The sequence below is a fragment of the Halichoeres trimaculatus genome, unplaced genomic scaffold, assembly GCF_033239565.1.
Source record: "Halichoeres trimaculatus isolate MK-OKI-2021-1 unplaced genomic scaffold, fHalTri1.1 fHalTri1_scaffold_8, whole genome shotgun sequence".
Classification (NCBI taxonomy): Eukaryota; Metazoa; Chordata; class Actinopteri; order Labriformes; family Labridae; genus Halichoeres; species Halichoeres trimaculatus.
In genome coordinates, this window is record NW_027437186.1 from 1235398 (window position 1) to 1254112 (window position 18715).

The 18715-nt window shown below is 42.5% G+C and overlaps 1 protein-coding gene across 3 annotated transcripts in view; it reads right to left on the reverse strand.

Annotated features, from left to right (window-relative positions):
• Window positions 1-1569: 1569 nt before the first annotated feature.
• The window catches only part of nvl (nuclear VCP like), a 31719-nt gene continuing 14573 nt past the window's right edge, over window positions 1570-18715 (reverse strand). For 2 of the 3 annotated variants that reach the window (XM_074675418.1, XM_074675416.1), the window contains exons 13-24: window positions 18322-18466; window positions 17719-18022; window positions 14681-14902; window positions 14096-14200; window positions 13081-13143; window positions 11274-11393; window positions 10031-10130; window positions 9588-9694; window positions 8623-8699; window positions 7665-7756; window positions 5746-5843; window positions 1570-1774 (exon numbers count right to left, since the gene is read on the reverse strand). In XM_074675418.1, the coding sequence (XP_074531519.1) occupies window positions 1730-1774; window positions 5746-5843; window positions 7665-7756; window positions 8623-8699; window positions 9588-9694; window positions 10031-10130; window positions 11274-11393; window positions 13081-13143; window positions 14096-14200; window positions 14681-14902; window positions 17719-18022; window positions 18322-18466 (1478 nt within the window). In that variant the 3' untranslated portion in view covers window positions 1570-1729. The remainder of the gene's footprint in view (window positions 1775-5745; window positions 5844-7664; window positions 7757-8622; window positions 8700-9587; window positions 9695-10030; window positions 10131-11273; window positions 11394-13080; window positions 13144-14095; window positions 14201-14680; window positions 14903-17718; window positions 18023-18321; window positions 18467-18715) is intronic. The other variant, XM_074675417.1, reaches the window with a different exon arrangement.

The following is an 18715-nucleotide window of genomic DNA, read 5'->3' on the forward strand; positions in this document are numbered from 1 at the left end:
ATATGGCACTAGTGAATATTAAGTAGAGTTTCAGAAATGCAAATAGAAGAAATGGGAGTGGGACTCAAAATAGAGTAAGCAATTCATTGCAAGCAACAATTCAACTGAAATAGGCTTTTCGTCAGTGGATCAAAAGTTTTTTTTTTCTCAGTTGGTCATGGACACCAAACTTTTTGTGTCTTCGGCGATATTTTTACTACTTTTCTCCTGTGTTTGTCTGGAGATCCTACATGTAACCATGGCTGCATTGTTTACATGTGAAATTAGCTGTTAGCAGCTTGTAGCATGTCAATGCTAACTGGTGTGAGGCTTGATGATTTCCCTCAAGGTGAGGAGGAGGAGGTGAGGACGATGTGCTGGTTCTCGGGTGTGAGCTGGGAGGTGACGAAGTGGACCTGTCCTTCCATCCATCGTTGTTGGGAACGTGGGATGGACGAGCTAGCTGTGCTAACCCAGTGGCAGAGGGGCTGCCGGAGGGCAGAGTGGCATCGTGCTGTTCACAGACGTGGCTGACGGAGCTGACATCGGACGCCGGCGCCACATTGGAGGAGCTTCTCCTGCTGTGAGCAGACAGGATCCAGGAGACGGAGACTGAACAGACTGCTGGGGAGGCTCAGTCCTGGACCCTGTAGAGGTGGAGACTGGCTGGGCTGGAGAGTGGTGGACGGGATGTCATCATCTATTTTCTTGTGGACCTTTTTGCAATTTCTATACACTTTCTTACTTTTGTTTTCTTGATTGCTGCTGTGACTCCTGAATTTCCCTCAGATAAATTGATATAAAAAAAGTATTTTTCTATTCTATTCTATTCATTAACCAGTATCTAATACTTGATGATTTTGAAATCTTGCAGTGGTCATTCCTGGGTAACAATGACACGGTCAAGTAATTCAACCCAGATTTTCATATTACATGACTCAATCATGTTTTTGAGATGAATAGAATAACAACTTTACAGTTAAACATTTTAAGACATTTTCCATCTTTTTTCTCTTTTGACATGGAGTATTGTAGAATAAATGTGAACTGATGAAGCCATTTCAGTATAACTGTCCAAATATATTGCATAAATTGTGATGAAAATGTTTTCTAAGCAGTAATTATTTGCTGAGCTCTAAGTGTAGTTATCTGTTAAGTTTAAATGTCTACAATGATTGACATTTAATTAGCTTTTAAATCCACTTCCATTACCCAGAAAGGAAATATTTTATGGAAAAAAATATATATGGTTCACTTAAAAATGTTAATTGCATTTTTTTAAAAACAAATCCCTGTTGTTGACTTGTACACAGAACACTCCAGTAAAGAGAGAAAGTGGCTAAATTGGCATTTTCAGACACTTGCATTATTTTCCATTTTGAAATCCCCATTTGCCTTTGACCCTTTTTACAGAAATAATTCAGAGAAAGAGTTTAAACTCAGAGTATTCAGATATTAGTTTCAGATTAATAAACATGTCAGTCATGGTTCTTGGTCATTTTTACTAAACCAAATGTGGCCCTGAGTGAAAGAGGTTTTGCTTCAGACAGTTTGACAGCGAGGCTGTGGCAGTGAAAAATGGGTAGACACCATTTAACATATCAAACAGAAACGTCATGAGAGCTTCAGCTTCTTGTGTTTGCATCAACACTTTTTTATTACAAAACATCCAAAAAGTGATGATCCATGACCATTTTTATGTAGTTTCAGTGTCAGTAGTTGTAATGTAGTTGCTCCTCGGGTCTCACAGTTATCTGCTGAGGGACTCCCTGAGCTGCTCATACATCCTCTGGTCCTATGTAGGAAACACAAACACATCAGTGGTTAACAAACACTGAGCTCCCTCTAAGTTTCCTGACAGACCACAGAAGAGCCACGTCAACAGCTCAGGCTTTTATTCCAACACAGTGACTAGATATTAGAATGTGTGATGCCAGGTCTCACAACAGACTAAAAGAAGCTAGAAGCGGGCAGGTCATGACAGGGTGTACCATTTCTCCATTAGCCCTCACAGCCCCTCAGCTAATTGTTAGGGCTTCAAATTGGGTAGTTAGCAGGTAAAGGAGGCAGCATGGGCTGCAGTTTCCACTGGTTAGGGCCTAAATTACCATGTACCCAAAGGTTATTAGAGAAGGGATGCATGATAAAATCGGCTTGTTATCGGTATTGGATGATATTGGCTTAAAAATTAAATATTGAATTTCAGCCAACGCGCTAATATCCACCAATATAACAAACGGGTAAAATAACTGCTTACTTGATAATGTGTCATGAACTGAAGCTGCTGCTCATATGTTTTGGGGTTTTTTTGTCTGCACATCTCTCACACATTGCACACATTGTTTCTGTGGTGTAAAGCTGCTTTGAGTGGTCCATGACTAGAAATGCGCTATATAAGCTCAAGTCCATTTACCATTTTTACCATGATAGATGTGTGCAGTGTAGACAGAGTCTGTCTCTTTATAAATGTTTTGATCAGGGACTGAAGCTGCAGATATTTTTTTCCCTTTTAGTCTTTTTTTTTTTTTTAGCACAGTGCAGATTGAGCAGTCACATATTTGGCTTCTGTTTTAAAGTTTGAATGTAAGCAGCAGTCTGTTTGGTACAGGGAGCTGACTAAATTAGGCACATTCACTGTCAAAGAGTAAACCATTACATCAAATTTGGGTTTAACTTCTGCACAGCTGCACTTCTCACATGTTCCCTATGGACAAAGGTTATATTTACTTACTAAATCTATTGTAAAATGAGTTATATTTGCCTTAGTTGCAAGTATTGATATGGTTGTCTCAGAGAGAGCATCATCCAAGCTTTCAGTAGGATTTACCTTTTTGTATTATTTAGTTTGAAAGCAGCTGTCTACATATGCAGTTCAAAGTATTTTTCTTATTTTTCACAAGAAATTCATATAACTTAACAGATGTGATAAGAGTATGTACCATAATACTGTACTCTATTTCCTCTATAGAACACATTTGGCGATCTCTGTAGCAGAAAAAATATCGGAACCAGCAATCAGCTCAGTGAGTTGTAAAATACTGGCAAATCGGATATTGGCAAAAAAATCCAAGATGGCCTAGTGGTCTAGGTCTCGCTCCATGAGATTCACCCTCACACAGCTGGCCTGGGTTCCAATCCATCCTATGGCCTGTTTCCTGCACGTCACTCCTCACTCTCACCCTGTTTCCTGCTCTGTCAACTGTCCTCTTCTACTAAAGGTACGAAAGCCCCAAAAAATGAATTTGAAATTTTTTTTTTTTAAATCCAATATCGTGCATCCCTATATTAAAAAGGTTAAATGAGAACCTTAAATGGGCCAGGATAAAGATTTAACCTAGTAAGTATCTGGGAGCATTATTGCCAAGTTAACTATGTTCAGCCTAAAACATGTGACACTGTTCAACACAAAGCCTTAAAACAGAAGTCCATTACTCCTTTTCTTTAAGCTCTCTAAAAAAAGCTTGACATGGATTATTTTGTGTTTACAGCCCTGCTGTGTTGAGACAGCTGTGGTATTCCAATCCTTTTAACAGAGACACATTTTAACAGAGTGGAAGTTTTCTTCTTCGTCTTTGATCAAAGACTGGCCTTTACAGCTCCAGGCAATACTGTCTGTAGGATTACTGTCCCTTAACCTCTCCAGGAAAACCAGTCAGACAGGTTTCTTTTTTTAAACACTGAACTGCTTCAAACATGAGCAACGACACCTGGGGTGCATCTCAATGCATTAACTTCGTGCTACCTCCGTCCTCTCTCTTCCAAGGCAGTGGAAGTACTTTCCCAGGTGCCATTTTGAAGACTATAGATAAGACTGTAGATAATTGTGCTCGGAGGAGAGAGGAGAGAGGATGGAGCAGACTGATCAGAGGAGCTATAATCGAGGAAACACGGGAACTGGCTTTGCGGAAGTCTTTTCACTGACCGACACGCCCCCATATTAGGGCTGCACGATTATCGCAATCGCAATGTCAGCACATGCAATTACGTAATTGCTAAAGAGGATATCGCAATCGCAATGTCAGCACATGCGATTCAGATTTTTCTCCATGATAACCAAGCAAGTCTGTAGACTCATCAAGACACAACTTTTTTTATTAAATCGCAAGCACAATTGCAATCGCAATATTGTCCACCTAATCGCAAATCGCATCTTTTCCCCAAATCGTGCAGCACTACCCCATATGGAATATCACTCTCTGATTGGACGCTGCAGCGGCTCAGACTTCACATGAAACTTCACAAACACAACAGAGTTTAATGAGAGAAAAGACGAGCTGAAAACAGAAACAGAGGATCGTTCAGAAACTGATCACAACACTGGTAGTCTGGTAGTACAGTCACATAAGGCTGTATGCTAAAATGCCATATGCTGAATTCTCTTCTTTCTTTGCTGCCTGAATCTGGTGTCATAAAACATTAGTGACCTCTATGCACCCTGCAAATCCTGGGATACCTGGGCCCTGTTCTACGAAGCAAGTTCAGTCTAGCGAGATAGCCTTGGAGCTACCTCGCTGAACTGAGCGCCGTAGCCGGCGGTCTCGCTACACGGTTTTACGACGCTGGTTATCAACCTCATAAGTTGATCCATCTAGGCAATGAGCGTGTGCACGCATATAAGGTGGAGCCCGCTGCATCTGACCAATCGCGGACATGGAGCAGTCTGGAGCGTCAGAGCAGGCCAGAGAGAGAAGGAGCGCATACTTCACACAGGAGGAGCAGGAGGTGATCATGAGGAAGTATGACGAGGTGAAACATGTAATTAACATTAAAAGCAACACCGTCGCCGCTGCTAAAGCACGGAAGGAGTGCTGGCAGAAAATTGCTGACAGCCTAAATGCGTAAGTGTAGTGGTGTAGTGCAAAAAAAAATATTTTGTGCCATTATCATCCTGAAATACCACTGTTCACCATGCACTTTTACTGTAACATGCAACATACTTCTTAGATGAATTTATTCATGTGTTCATTCCTATCGTGTTTACATTTTTTGTGTGATATGTAGCCCGCATGAGCCCTACATGAATTCCTGTCACAATTTTAATACGGACAATCAAATATTGTCATGGAACAGAAGTGTTGGCATTGAAGATCTTATTACGGCAATGAGAGTTCTTCATTCCCTTTAACTACCTGTAGAAAGTGTCATGTACTACCAACCCCTCCCTGGAAAACCGGTAACTTTCATAAAAAAGAGAGTGGGTCGGTGCGGTCCCTGAAAACTCTCGCGCGCCGGAGCTCCTCGGACAATGCGAGCTCCGATGTCCACGGGATCCTCTAAGAAAGGACAAGCCATTTTTCCGCGAGGGCTCATTGGTCAGTGGGCAGGGTTTTTATAGTCCCCGAGTTCAATCTAGAACCTAACCTGCCCCGGAGCAGGTTAGCCGTTCAGCGTATGTTGCCATGGAGACTCGCCTCGCTGAGGAGTGATCCCGTGTCGTAGAACAGGGAATCCGGAACCGATCCTCAAAGCAACCTCGCTAGGCAGTAATCCTGCTTTGTAGAACAGGGCCCAGGTCTGTAACATCCATCAGACTGCTCCTCCTGTTCATCTCAAAGTACTTCACCAGCTGTTGTGAAAAAATCTGCATTAAGGAGAGATTTTATCCTGAACTGGCTTTAAGTCTGAGGACTCTTATGGGTGACTTTTTTATCCATATCTATTCTAAATGACCTCTCCGATAATCTGAGTGTATCAGGTGTACTTTTATAAACCTGGCCTGGCTAAAGGTTGCATGGTGCAGTTCAAACATCGTGTAAACAGTCTTACTTTTTTAGACACCGATGGATGAACTTTCTTGAAGGCATCTTCAAAGTTTTGTCTGTTGACTCTGATTTCAGTGACAGAGCCTGATGAGAATGTGTGACCTGTGTGTAACAATAAAATCAACACTTGAATAGAATGAATTAAACACATTTTTTCACTCGATACAAGAACAATCAAGTCTGCAGAGTAAATAATCATTCTGTAATATGTTACTCCCTTTATCTATTGCACAGCAAAGCTTAGACCATTCATGGTAAGTCTTTGTAATACAATGACCAAATTCCTCGTGCATTTTTTTTCAGCATTTCAGACTTTTCAAAATCAAAAACCTGAAGGGCTGACGCTAACAACTTGACAGAAAACTGAAAAATGATCCTTGTTTTCAGTTTTACTGTATCTCCACCAGGTATTGATAGAGATTAAATTCACAAAACATTCAGAAATTATTCAGAGGTTCACATGTTGCTACATTACAGCCTCATTCTCAATGGGATAAACTTGTTTTTCTCAAAATTCGACGCACAACACCCCATAATGACTACGTGAAAAACGTGTTTTTGAAATGTTTGTTAATCTATTACAGTCAAAAGACTGACGCAGAGGACTATCTCGGAGCGGACCATGAAAGAATGTTGGTGTAAAACATGAGTTTTTTGATGATTAATGCAGTTTTAGGAGCGGCGCTGTCTATGCCCCAATGGATCCCATTTTACAGATGTCCGCTGCATGATTTTGGATCTAAATATCTCCCGAAGCACTGCTTGGATCAGGAAAGCCTTCTGGGTGAGTATTTTGTTCTGCTTCATTCTATAAACAATGTAAAAGCTGTATAAACCGAAGTTATCCATTAACGAAGGGTAGAGCCGATGGAAAAGTCCGCTCTGAACACTGAATTAAATTTGTTGTACAAGCTGGCTTCCTCTGTAATTTTTATCACGGGCCGCCACTGATTGTAATCATGCTCGAGTACTGCACGGTTTGAATGGCCAGTCTGGCTGTGCCCTGAGAGTCCTTCAGGAGCCTTTAGGCAGCCTCCAGGTGGGCTGCCATGAGCCTTTTACTACGGAGTGGCTTCCTCTGGCCTCTCTACCATAAAGGCCTGGTTGGTGGATTGCTGCAGAGATGGCTGTCCTTCTGGAAAGTTCTCCTCTCTCCACAGAGGACCTCTGGAGCTCTGACAGAGGCACCATTAGGTTCTTGGTCTCCTCCCTGACTAAGGCCCTTCTCCCCTGATGGCTCAGTTTAGATAGGGGTCCAGCTCTAGAAGCGTTCTGGTGGTTCTGAACTTCTTCTATTCACAGATAATGGAGGCTCCTGGGCTCATTGGGACCTTTAAAGCAGCAGAAATGATTCTGTACCCTTCCTCAGATTTGTACCCAGAGAAAATCCTTTCTGGGTCATCTACAGACAGTTCCTTTGGCCTCATGCTTGGTTTGTGCTCTGACACGCGCTGCCACCTGTGGGACCTTTTATAGACAGGTGTGTGCCTTTCCACATTAGGTCCAATCAACTGAGTTTACCACATGAAGCTGTAGGAACATCTCAAGGAGGATAAGAGGAAACAACCTGAGCTCAGTTTAAGCTTCATGGTAAAGGCTATGAATACTGATGGATAAGAGATGTCTCAGTTTTTCCATTTTTATACATATGCGAAAAAGCAACAAAAACACTTTTTGAGTTGTGTTTCTACACTTTTTCCTCAACATTTTTTTAGAGGAGACATTGGATCAATTCCATTTTGAACAAGGCTGTAACATAACATCATGTGAATACAGTGAAGCTCTTTATATGATTTCCTGATGCAGCCTTTTTTGCAGAAAGAAACTGAACTTTGTTCAAGTGAGACTACCAAGTCCTGTCACAACTTCTGCCTCTCTGTGGTATAACAGGTACTTACAAAAAGGAAGTGGTAGAAAACTTACCTGAACAAGAGGATGGTAAATTCTGGGACTTCATGTGGGCCCTCAGGGCGTTAACAGAAGCCTCCCTTACTAATGCAGTCAGGTCAGCCCCACTGCAAACACACAAACAAGTCCATGTGTTAGTCTGTCCTGGTTAACAGTAGTGCTGCACGATTATCGCAATCGCAATCGCAATTGCAATGTCAGCACATGCAATTACGTAATCGCAAAAGAGGTGCGATTGTGCAATTATTTAAAAAAGTGTAAAAAAATGATCGTGTTTGTGTGAGTGATGTGTGTGTGTCTGTGTCTGTGTGTGACTGAGTAAGAGCGAGCAAGCGTGAGATGACTAATCAGTCACTGTTTCAACTGGTCATGTGACTACCTGCCCCTACCTACCTGCCCTGGTACGGCAGTTTAATCAGACAAGATGGAGCACGAAGAAGTTAGTGAGGCGCTCAAGGGGAAAAGAAACTCTACCTCTGTTATTTGGTGTTATTTTGGTTACCGGTTGAAAGAAACAGCAAAAAGATGTAATTTTCAGAACATGCAAAGCAAAAGTGGCATAAATATGCTATTTTGAATATAAACAAAACAGTACTATTGTGCTGTACATTGTTGTTTGTATACAGTAAGTTTGGATATTTTGAGAATTATTACACAATTAAAATCCTCAGTAATCCATCTCTGCTTTTTTCTTGATTTTTCTCCATGATAACCAAGCAAGTCTGTAGACTCATGACTCAACTTTTTTTTATTAAATCGCAAGCACAATCGCAATTGCGATCCCCAATCGCACCTTTTCCCCAAATCGTGCAGCACTAGTTAACAGGGCTGTTTCCCCACACAGAGTTCAAATCTTAGCAGGCTGAACCAACAGAAACAAAAACCTGTTTGACATCTCATTCCCAGACTCAAAGAAAAGGTTGTTGTTATGTCTTGTGTCTGAGATCAGCTGGTGTTTCCCAGCAGGACTTACGTGAAGCAATCACAGCGCTCATCAAAGGCCACTTCTTTAAGATCCAAGTCCTGCTCCAGCTGTGGTTTGGTCCCCCCCTATCATACAGAAACCTCAAATGAATTCAAGTCCTCCACATTTTGTCCAAATGCAGAGAGAGGGAGTAAATGTAAGAGCATTTCCACATGCACAATGCGAAGGGAACTCAAGGGTTTGGACTTAGCAGCTGTGCAGCCCTAAGAAAACTACTAATCAGTGAGGTCAACAGCAAAAAAAGCTTCAATTTGCCAGGGAGCATAAAGATTGGACTCTGGAGAAATGGAAGAAGGTCATGTGGTCTAAAGGGTCCAGATTGACCCTGTTCCAGAGTGGTGGGCCATCAGGGTAAGAAGAGAGGCAGATGAAGTGATCACCCATCATGCCTATTGTCTACTGTCCAAGCCTGTGGGGGCAGTCTATGATCTGGGGTTGCTGCAGTCGGTCAGGTCTAGGTTCAGCAACAGTCTGTGCTCAAAGAATGAGGTCAGCTGACCACCTGAATATACTGAGTGACCAGGTTATTCCATCAGTGGAGTTTTTCTTCCCTGATGGCACGGCCATGTCCCCAGAAGACATTGCAAATGCCAAGATTGATCAAGCTTAAAATTGTGAAAGAGTGGTTCAGGGAGCATGAGACATCATTTTCACACATGGACCGGCCCTCACAGAGTCCAGACCTTAACCCCTTTAACAATCTTTGTGCTGGAGAGGGCTTTATGTAGTGGTCAGACTCTTCCATCATCAATGCAAGATCTTGGTGAAAAATTAATGCAACACTGGATGGAAATAAATCTTGTGACATTGCAGAAGCTTATTGAAACAATGCCACAGTGAATGTGTGCTGTAATCAAAGTGAAAGGCAGTCCAACTAGATATTAGAGTGTGTGACCTTTTTTTTTGGTGGTGACTTTTTTTTGGCCAAGCAGTGTAAAAGACCCCAGATGTACCTTTGTAATGGTGAGCAGTATGGCATGGCGGTCTGCAGCAGGAGGCAGACCCACGTACAATGTCTTATCCAGCCGACCGGGCCTCAGTACAGCAGGGTCGATGATATCTGACAGGAGGGGAGACAGACAAAATGACAAATGTGAAATTCAGCAAAGGAAGTATTTTGATTCCCTACTTTGAGCAAACTACCCATCACAACCCAGTTATCAGTAAAGTTCTAATGGATAACCACAGACAGTGTTTGACATCAACTTGAGTTTTAAAAAAGCCAAAAAGAGCAGATTCATTTGACCACAGTAGTTTCTTAAATCCATTAGGCCTGAACATCTCTTCACATTAAATATTCTATGTCGTATGTTTCTGATTGTTGTCTGATTCTCATGAAAGAAAAAAGCTGCTGAACTGTTGCATGTCTGTGGTCTGACTGAAGCTAGGTCCGTACCTGGCCTGTTTGTTGCAGCCATAATGAAGACCTGCCGTCTGGTTTCAAGGCCATCCATCTCTGTGAGGAGCTGATTCACCACCCTCACACTGGCTCCAGACTGCACAGAAAACAACTACAGGTCAGAGACACCAAAGCAGCTGGAGGACCAGTGAGGAGGCAGCTGATAAAACATGAAAACCACGGCATACATTCTCCCTTCTTACAAGAGATGAAATGTTTCTATTCGATGAAGACACGTCTCAAAGTTTGGCAGCTATGGTCCCATTTCATGACAAAGTATACAAACAGTTTTACTCCCTGTTCCTCTTATAACTGGGTTCTAATGTTAACCTGACGAGGGTTAAAAGAGATATTTTTTTATCCTATCTATATCTAGATACAAAAATTCAAGAGATTAATATCGCAAAGTAAAAGATATCAACAATGTGGATTTTACCCATTCACCCTTCATATACAGCTCAGGCAGTAGCCTAGTTATTGGTGATTTATGTTGATGACAACATAAAACTGCACTTTCCACATTGTTTGTATTATGATGTTTTTATTTTATTTTTATTTATTTATTTATTTATTTATTTTTTCACTGAGCCCACAGTCATATTTAATCGTATCGAGATGCCTGGCCTTAATATTGAGACAAGAATTTTGTCCACATAGTTTAGCCCTAAATCTGACCCTGAGGTTAGCTGAGGAATCTGCCTTCACTGAAAATTCTCAAAATTAACAAATCTCAATCAAATTCCTGAGCAAAATGTACAAAATTACAGCTGTTTGCAATGAACAAACATTAGAGAACCCATTTAATAGCTGGATACTACTGACTCTCTGAGAGAAAAAAAAGCAAGTCAACTATGAGACATTAAGATTTTTTAAGGATGAGGGGATACCTTGAATGACTATATCATGACAGAGATCTTTATGCCAACATTTGTGTTTTCTTATTTTCCTGATAGGCCTTACACTGCAGCAGAGTCACATCATTTAGAATGCTACAGGGGGGGGGCAAGAAGTGGGACACTAGTCTAGGCATGGTGCAGCTGGTGGGACCTGACCCTCTCTGGCCACGGTTCTGTGCTGGTAAGCCTGTCGCTATTCAGTGGGTTGGTGTTGGTGGCTTTCTGGTGGGGCTGAGCCCCGGTGCCTGTGGGTGGGGATTTGGGGCTGGCTCTTTGGGATCTCGTGGACAGTGATTTCTTAAAGCATGAAGATAATAGTTACTGTCCAGAACGGGCCCTCTCACCTCGTGGCCTGAGCGGCGTGGACACAGAGCATCAATCTCATCAAAGAAGATGACACAAGGAGCTGAGTTTCGTCCTCTCTGGAAGACCTGCCTGACGGCCCGCTCACTCTCTCCCACATACTGCACAAGAAAACACAAAGACATGGACAGTGCAACCATCTGATTATAATCTGTCTCTGGCTCAGGGGTGGAATCTGCAGGAATTGGACCAGGGATGTAAGGTCAGAGGAAGCTACATGGGACTTGATGTGATGCTGGCAAAGCAAATAAAGTGATCATTAAACAGCAGATATGTCATCCCCACTCCACAGCAACACATAAGTGCATAGCCTCTTCTGTGTTCAATCAGTTATCAAATATTTGTGTGACCCAGTTCATGAGCCTTGGAGTTAAAGGTCCCATATTATGCAACTTTTCAACAAGTTCAAATAGGTCTCAGAGGTCCCAGGACAGTCAATTTAAAGTTTTTTGCCTCAAAATCCAGTTATTTCCTGGACTTCAGCCACTCTGTAAATCCCCTCTCCTGAGCACTCCTGAGAACAAGCTGTTTCTGTGGGCGTAGCTCTAAATTATAATGAGCTGCCGTGCCCATGCCTCCTTCACAACTTCTTTGGACGAGGGTGTGACTTTCACTCCGGTAACATGCTGTGTTTACATAGAGTGCGTAGACATGGCTCATAGAAGCGCTGTGGTTCAGTCAAACCAGTTTGATCCAGAGTCTGACCCAGAAGGAGAGGCGCCTGAAGAAATCCAAACTCTACGGCTGCAGCAGGACGTTTCTGAGTGCTACTGCAGTTACCATCGGGTAACTAAAGCTAACATTAGCAGTTTGGTGCTAACCAGAGTTATATGACCATACCGAGCAGAAAGAACTGTGTGCAGCCTGGACTGTTAGTTTTCCAGACAGTACCATGAGGGACATCTATCAAGCAAACTAAACTGCAGCAGTAACTCACACATTAGTGGTGACTTTGGCCTTAACATTATGTATATAAAGCTAGCTTCACATGAAACATATGTCCATATATCTTCTCTTTAATGTCCCCTGATATTATTTACTCAAGGGTGTTAACGTAGTGTAAGGAAACTTAGTTAAAAGCCGTAACTTGCATTAGCTGCCATGCTAAAACCACATTCATCAGTTTATCGTGCCAGGTAGAGCAGTTGGACAGTTGGTACAGATCCATGCTTCAGCTTCAGGTTCTTGGTGAATCCTGCTTTGTGCTGGCCCTCGTTGAGAAAGCAGTCCGAAGTGAAATGGTGAGCACACACATACAACATTTCAGGAGCTGTTGTGGGTGCATCTCCATCAAAAATAAAATTAATCCACTGCGTCTTCAAAACCTCATGTGATGGAGTTAAAAAAAAGACTTCTGTGCTCTTTTGTGCAGCCAAAACCAGAGCAACCTCCGTACCTCCGCTTTGCTCGTACCTTCGCCATGTTTATTTTACCGAAGCAGCTGAGCAGCCAAAGTGAAAAACGCGCTGCACTGAAGGGGCAGTACAAGGGGCGGGCCTGGAGGAGTTACCTTTTTTAGGATCATGACGTCATGCAGGGCAGATCTCAACTCTGTGTGTTTGAGCACACATGTTCTGAAAGCAAACTTTGTCTGGAGCGAGCAAGAGAAGGAGACAATAGAATTTTCTCATTTTGGGGGTGTTTGTAGACAGGCTGGGGACGCATATTACTGTTACAAAATCAGTCTGAAGTGAATTTTGCAAAATATGGGACCTTTAATATATGATAAAAAACCTCTCATTGACTTTGCTGACATCGTATGACCAAGTCTGCAGCCAAGAGACCTACCATGTTGAGCAGCTCCGGACCCTTGACAGAGATGAAGTTGAGGCCCGACTCATTGGCCACCGCCTGTCAGGAAACAACACAGTTACACACTCTGGAGTCTGGTCACATGAAAGCTGCAGAGTGAAAAACAAAGCACTCTTCAGGAGGTGGATACTTCCGTGTGGGACGGAGCCACAAAATGAGAAAAATAAGAAAAAAGTGAAACAGAGCATCTTCTCGGCTCAGCTCAATGTCATCTCTTTAATCCAGTGAGTGTGTGTGTTGGGATGAGGCTCTCTCCACCCAAGCATTGAGGCATCAACCAGGTGAAAGAAGCTGGCATGTAACATCTGAACTGTCCTGAGGCGTGACATCAAACAGGACTGAGAGGGCAGATGGCTCAATGGATCTCCAAAAATGTTGGAAAGAGTTTCAAAATAAATATGAGGGCAATCCAAGATAACCCATGGGGTATATATCTTTGGTCTGCTGTCAATGTCTTTACTTCTATAATTACACTGTGAATTAAAAAAAATAAAAAGAGTATCAAAAACAGACTTTCAAGAATGAGACAGTCCTGGCCAGGTGACCTGATGGCATCTATGGTGGGGCAATTAAAAATTTCGGTGCACCCAAAGTTTGTGATGTTACACCTAATAACAAAAGTTAGGCGCACCGGTGCAACCAATGCTAATTGTTAGTCTGGAGCCCTGCCAAACCTCACCCTGTTCGCTTTGCAGGAAGAGCTTAGATACCGTGTTCACCCCGAGGAACTCAGTTTTCAGTTCAATTTCAGTTCAACTTAATCAATATACCGTATGTCAATTGAACAGTCACAAAATGTCACCAAAATCAGACTGTCCCTTCAAAATCTTTCAGCAAATGATGCAAGTGTATGATATCTTATTGAATAAAAACGAATAATTTTGAATTGCATCAAATTGTATCGTTGGCTGAGTACTGTGATATATATCATATTGTGAGCAGAATATCGTGTATCGTATAGTGTGTGTGTTTGGGGTGGGGTGGGGGGTACCTTGGCAAGAAGTGTTTTTCCACATCCTGGCGGTCCAGCTAGTAGCACACCAGATGGAGCACTGAGCCCCAGAGCCTTGAACTGCTCTGGAGAACGCACAGGAGCCTGCAGAACACACACACACACGCACGCACCCACGGCACCCAGGCACCCAGGCACCGGCGCACACACACACACACACACACACAGGCTCAGAATTAGTTGAGATTTAAAGTAAAGCAAACTGATGAGGGCCAGTTATCAAAAGAATCTTTGTTTTCTTATTCTTAAGTAAGGATATTCCCAAGACCTCTTTTTCAAAAGTTAAAAAGTGTTACAGGCAAAAAAATCACAATTAGGCTCACACTGCACACTTACTCAAAAATATGACTGCTTCAAAGTGCTTAAGAAGTAATTAATGTTTGAATAGACTCCCTGTCAAATATACTCAGGTTAATCCTGACATCAGTTGTTCCAGATGAGCTCAACATTGATTTTTACGGATAACTAAACACACAAACCCTTGCACACTCATTTAGAAATCCAGGGTGAAAAAGAGAAAAGAGCTACAGATAGTCTGATACTGAAAGCATCGGGACCACATACCAGTATGGCCATGGTGAGCTCCTCTCTGATGTCCTGAAGTGCCCCTACATCCTCCCAGGTCACATCAGGCACTGTGGCGAAGCCCTCCCTCTTGGCTGAAGGCTGAATGCAGCACAGAGAGAGCTGGAAGTCTGACATGAGGATAGTCAGGCCAGCTAGCTCTTCCTCTGACAGACTCTGAGTGTTCTTCAGCAGGTGCAGCAGGCTCAATAGCTCCCCCTGCTGTGCATAGCACAGAACTTATCAGGACACCATGGGATGGCAGGAGAAATACAGTGGGGAAAATAAGTATTGAACGCGTCAACTTTTTCTCATCACATTTATTTCCAAAGCTGCAATTCAAACAAAATTTCTCCCAGACATTGGTATTAACTCAAACAATCCACACATGAAAAGAAATCACAACGTTCAGGTCCATAAATAATGATTGTGTGGAATTAAGTACGATAACACAGGAAAAAAGTTTTAAACACTTTAACTGAGACTCATCTAATACTTACTGGAGAAGCCTTTGTTTGCAATGACAACTTCCAGATGTTTTTTGTATGTTTGAAGTAATGGCCCACACTGCTCAGGTGTGATTTTGGTCCATTCCTCTGCACAGATTGGCTGTTTCCCAAAGCTCAGGTACCTTGCCTTGCCTTGGAAGGCAGTGCCTTCAAAGCCACTTCCTTCCAATCCAAGGCAAGTATCCTGCCTCTGCTCAAAAGGAGATTTTTTACCATCAGATTCCTTTCACAAATTTTTGTGTAATTGGAGTTACATTGTCTTACATAGCATGCGTTACACTGTGGACAGTTCTTGGAAAGTTAAATACAAACATGGGAGTAGACCGTATGCTCAAGCGGCTACAAATATTGTCATGGCTAGCCACTTTTGTATGATTTTTGCTTTTTTATTGTCACATCATTGACACTCTGCAGGTGCAGCTTCTCAGTAATTAAAGTTACATGAGTGACACACAAAAGAGTCAAGTGGTGGACATGGTATAAGTTGTTATTTTCAGAGGTGTATTTTGTTGCTTACATTTGAATTAGAATTTACCACGAGCCTCCACTGGAGCGTCTCTCTCTGGTGCGTCTTTTCCTTCCATTTTTTCCTTTTTTGTAGATTCACGCGTTGCATGTTGGGTATTTATAGCCATGGCAAGGCTACGAAGGATACACTAATGTACCCTTGGTCAATTAGCCACATGCTAACCAAACGGAGGACATATGCCTTCGGAGGACATTAACATTGGAACAGCACTTAGGCAGCATCTGATGATGTGGATGCCTGCCCACGCCTACCCTACGCCCACATCAGACTAAGGCAAGGTACCTGGACTTTGGGAAACCGCCTCTGTCTTTAAATCTGGAATATTCTTTGGTGCCCTCTGGTGAACCCTTTTCTTTTCACACTTGCTCTTTCCACAAATGTTCAATTGGATTTAAGTCAGGTGATTGACTAGGCCATTCTAACAGATTGATTTTCTTTTGTTGAAACCATTTTAGAGTCAACTTTGCCGTGTGCTTTGGATCGTTGTCCTGCTGGAAGGTGCAGCCACGTCTCATCTTCATCATCCTGGTGGATGGCAGCAGATTCAGATCAAGAATTTCCCCATTCATGGCTCCATTCATTGCTCCATCAATTATATTAAGTTTGCCAACACCATGAGATGAGAAACAACCCCATGCCATGATGCTTCCACCTCCAAACTTCACTGTTGGTGTAGTGTTGTTTGGCTGATGTGCAGTGCCACTTCTCCTCCAAACATGTTATGTAGTATGACAGCCCAAAAGTTCAATTTTGGTCTCACCTGACCAGACAACATTCTCCCAGTATTCTACAGGCTTGTCAAGATGCTGTTTAGCAAACTTTAAACCAGCTTCAACATGCCTGTTCTTGAGGAATGGAGTCTTGCGGGCTGAGCATCCATTGAGGCCATGGCAGTGGAGTACATTCTGGAGCACTTTCAGGGTGGTCCTTGGCTCGTTGAGTACTCTTCTGACTATCTTTCTGACTCTCTGGTCAGAAATCTTCAAGGAGCTCCTGTGCGTGGCCTGTTGATGGTAAGATGGTGCTTCTTCCACTTGTGAATAATGGCCCCAACGGTGCTGACTGGGATGTTCCGGTGCTTTGATATAAGTCTGTAACCAGTTCCATTCTGATGCTGAGCAACAATCAGGTTGTGAATGTCTTCAGAGTAGGGCTGGACAATTAATTGGATTTTAAGCATGATTTCAATTTTGCCATCTGACAATCATAAAAACAATATAATCGAAGAAAAACAATTAATGTGCCACACAGTGTAGATGTATGCAAGTTCCTGTGCTTCATAGCTCTTTTGTGTTCCATGTGCAGCCACAGCGAGTGTGTGTGACTTATGTGTATCAATAATACTGTATGTGCCACTTGCTGGTTCTTTAAAGTTGTGTTTAAATCAGTACTGAAGTTTTTGAATAAATGAATAATTGTGTATATTAATCACGATTTCAATATCACTTAAAATAATCTGGATTCTTATTTTTACCATAATCGCCCAGCCCTACTTCAGAGAGCTCTTTGCCTTTACCCATCATGAGGTGTGTCGTATTTAACTGCTTGGTGAAAAAAACACCTTTTTTATAGGACCATCAATTCTAGCCTAGCTGATGTTGGTTTGCACTAATTGGAAGTTCAAGTAATAATTACTGACAGATTTCAGGTGGTATGGTGCATTTCCATGCCAAAGTATACAGCCTTTCCATGGTGTGTTCAATACTTTTTTCCTGTGTTATCGTACTTAATTCCACATAATCATTATTTTTGGATTTCAACGTTGTGATTTCTTTTCATGTGTGGATTATTTGAGTTAATACCAATGTCTGGGAGAAATTTTGTTTAAATCTCAGCTTTGGAAATAAATGTGATGAGAAAAAAGTTGACACGGTCAATACTTACTTTCCCCACTGTAAGTCAGTGCACAGAGGGATTGATCTGGCTAATAGGCACAAACACTCAGAACATGAAATCACTAAGTCTGACTCAACTGAGTGAATTCTTTGAGCCCCTCATACCTGCAAGTGGTGCTGGTCAGTGCCTCTGTGAAGTGGTGGATTTAGCTCTGTGGTCTGTTCTCTGACTTCTCTGACTATCACATCAGCCTTGGTCTGAGCTGTACTTGTTATCAGCACCTCAGATGAGCTCAGCTCACAGCCCTGGGGTTGAGCCTTCAGCAGAACCCTGTTAACAGCAGTCATGGCAGCTTCACGGCACAGAGCCATGAGGTCTGCTCCCACGTAGCCCGGGGTGAGGCGAGCCAGCTGCTGGTAGTTAAAATCCTCCGGCAGCTTTAGCTTTCGGCACAATGTCTTTAAGATCCTAACAGGGCACAAGACACTAAAATGAATTTCCAAATCCACACCATGTTTGTGCAGATCCTGGTTTAGATAGGGCAAGAAATCCAGGATTTAAACATGTTATAATAAATCTAAGTAGCTGCAGGCTGGACTTGGCACTTGAAGGGAAAGAACAACAGGAGTGAGCTGAGAGAATATCTGAGGAACTACAAATTTTTCTGTTTATCAAACCACAGAGTAAAGGATAAAAAACAGCTAGCATATCATTCTGACAGTATCTCCTCTTATGATCTAACTGCTTTCTTATTCTGGACGTTATACCTGAGACGAGCTGCTTCATCAGGAATACCCAGGCAGATCTCTCTGTCGAAGCGTCCAGCTCTGCGTAGGGCTGGGTCCAGGGAGTCTGGCCTGTTTGTTGCACCAATGACCAGGACCTGAGCTGTCACCGTCAGACTGTTCAAGTCTGTGAAGAGGCAAGACAAATGATGTTTGATTGAAGCATTTTTTTGATCAGTTACCAGTAACATCCACAGCCAGTCACATTAGGGGGCAGCTGTAGCTCAGTTGTAGTCATTATCAATTGGAGAGTTGAGGGTTCTCTCCCAGCTCCAGCAGTGATGTGCGCAAAGGGCCGTTTATGCGACAACTGTTTTAGGATGAAATTTTGTTGGGTTTCAGCCTCTCGTTTACACAGAAAAAGTGTTTAAGTCAA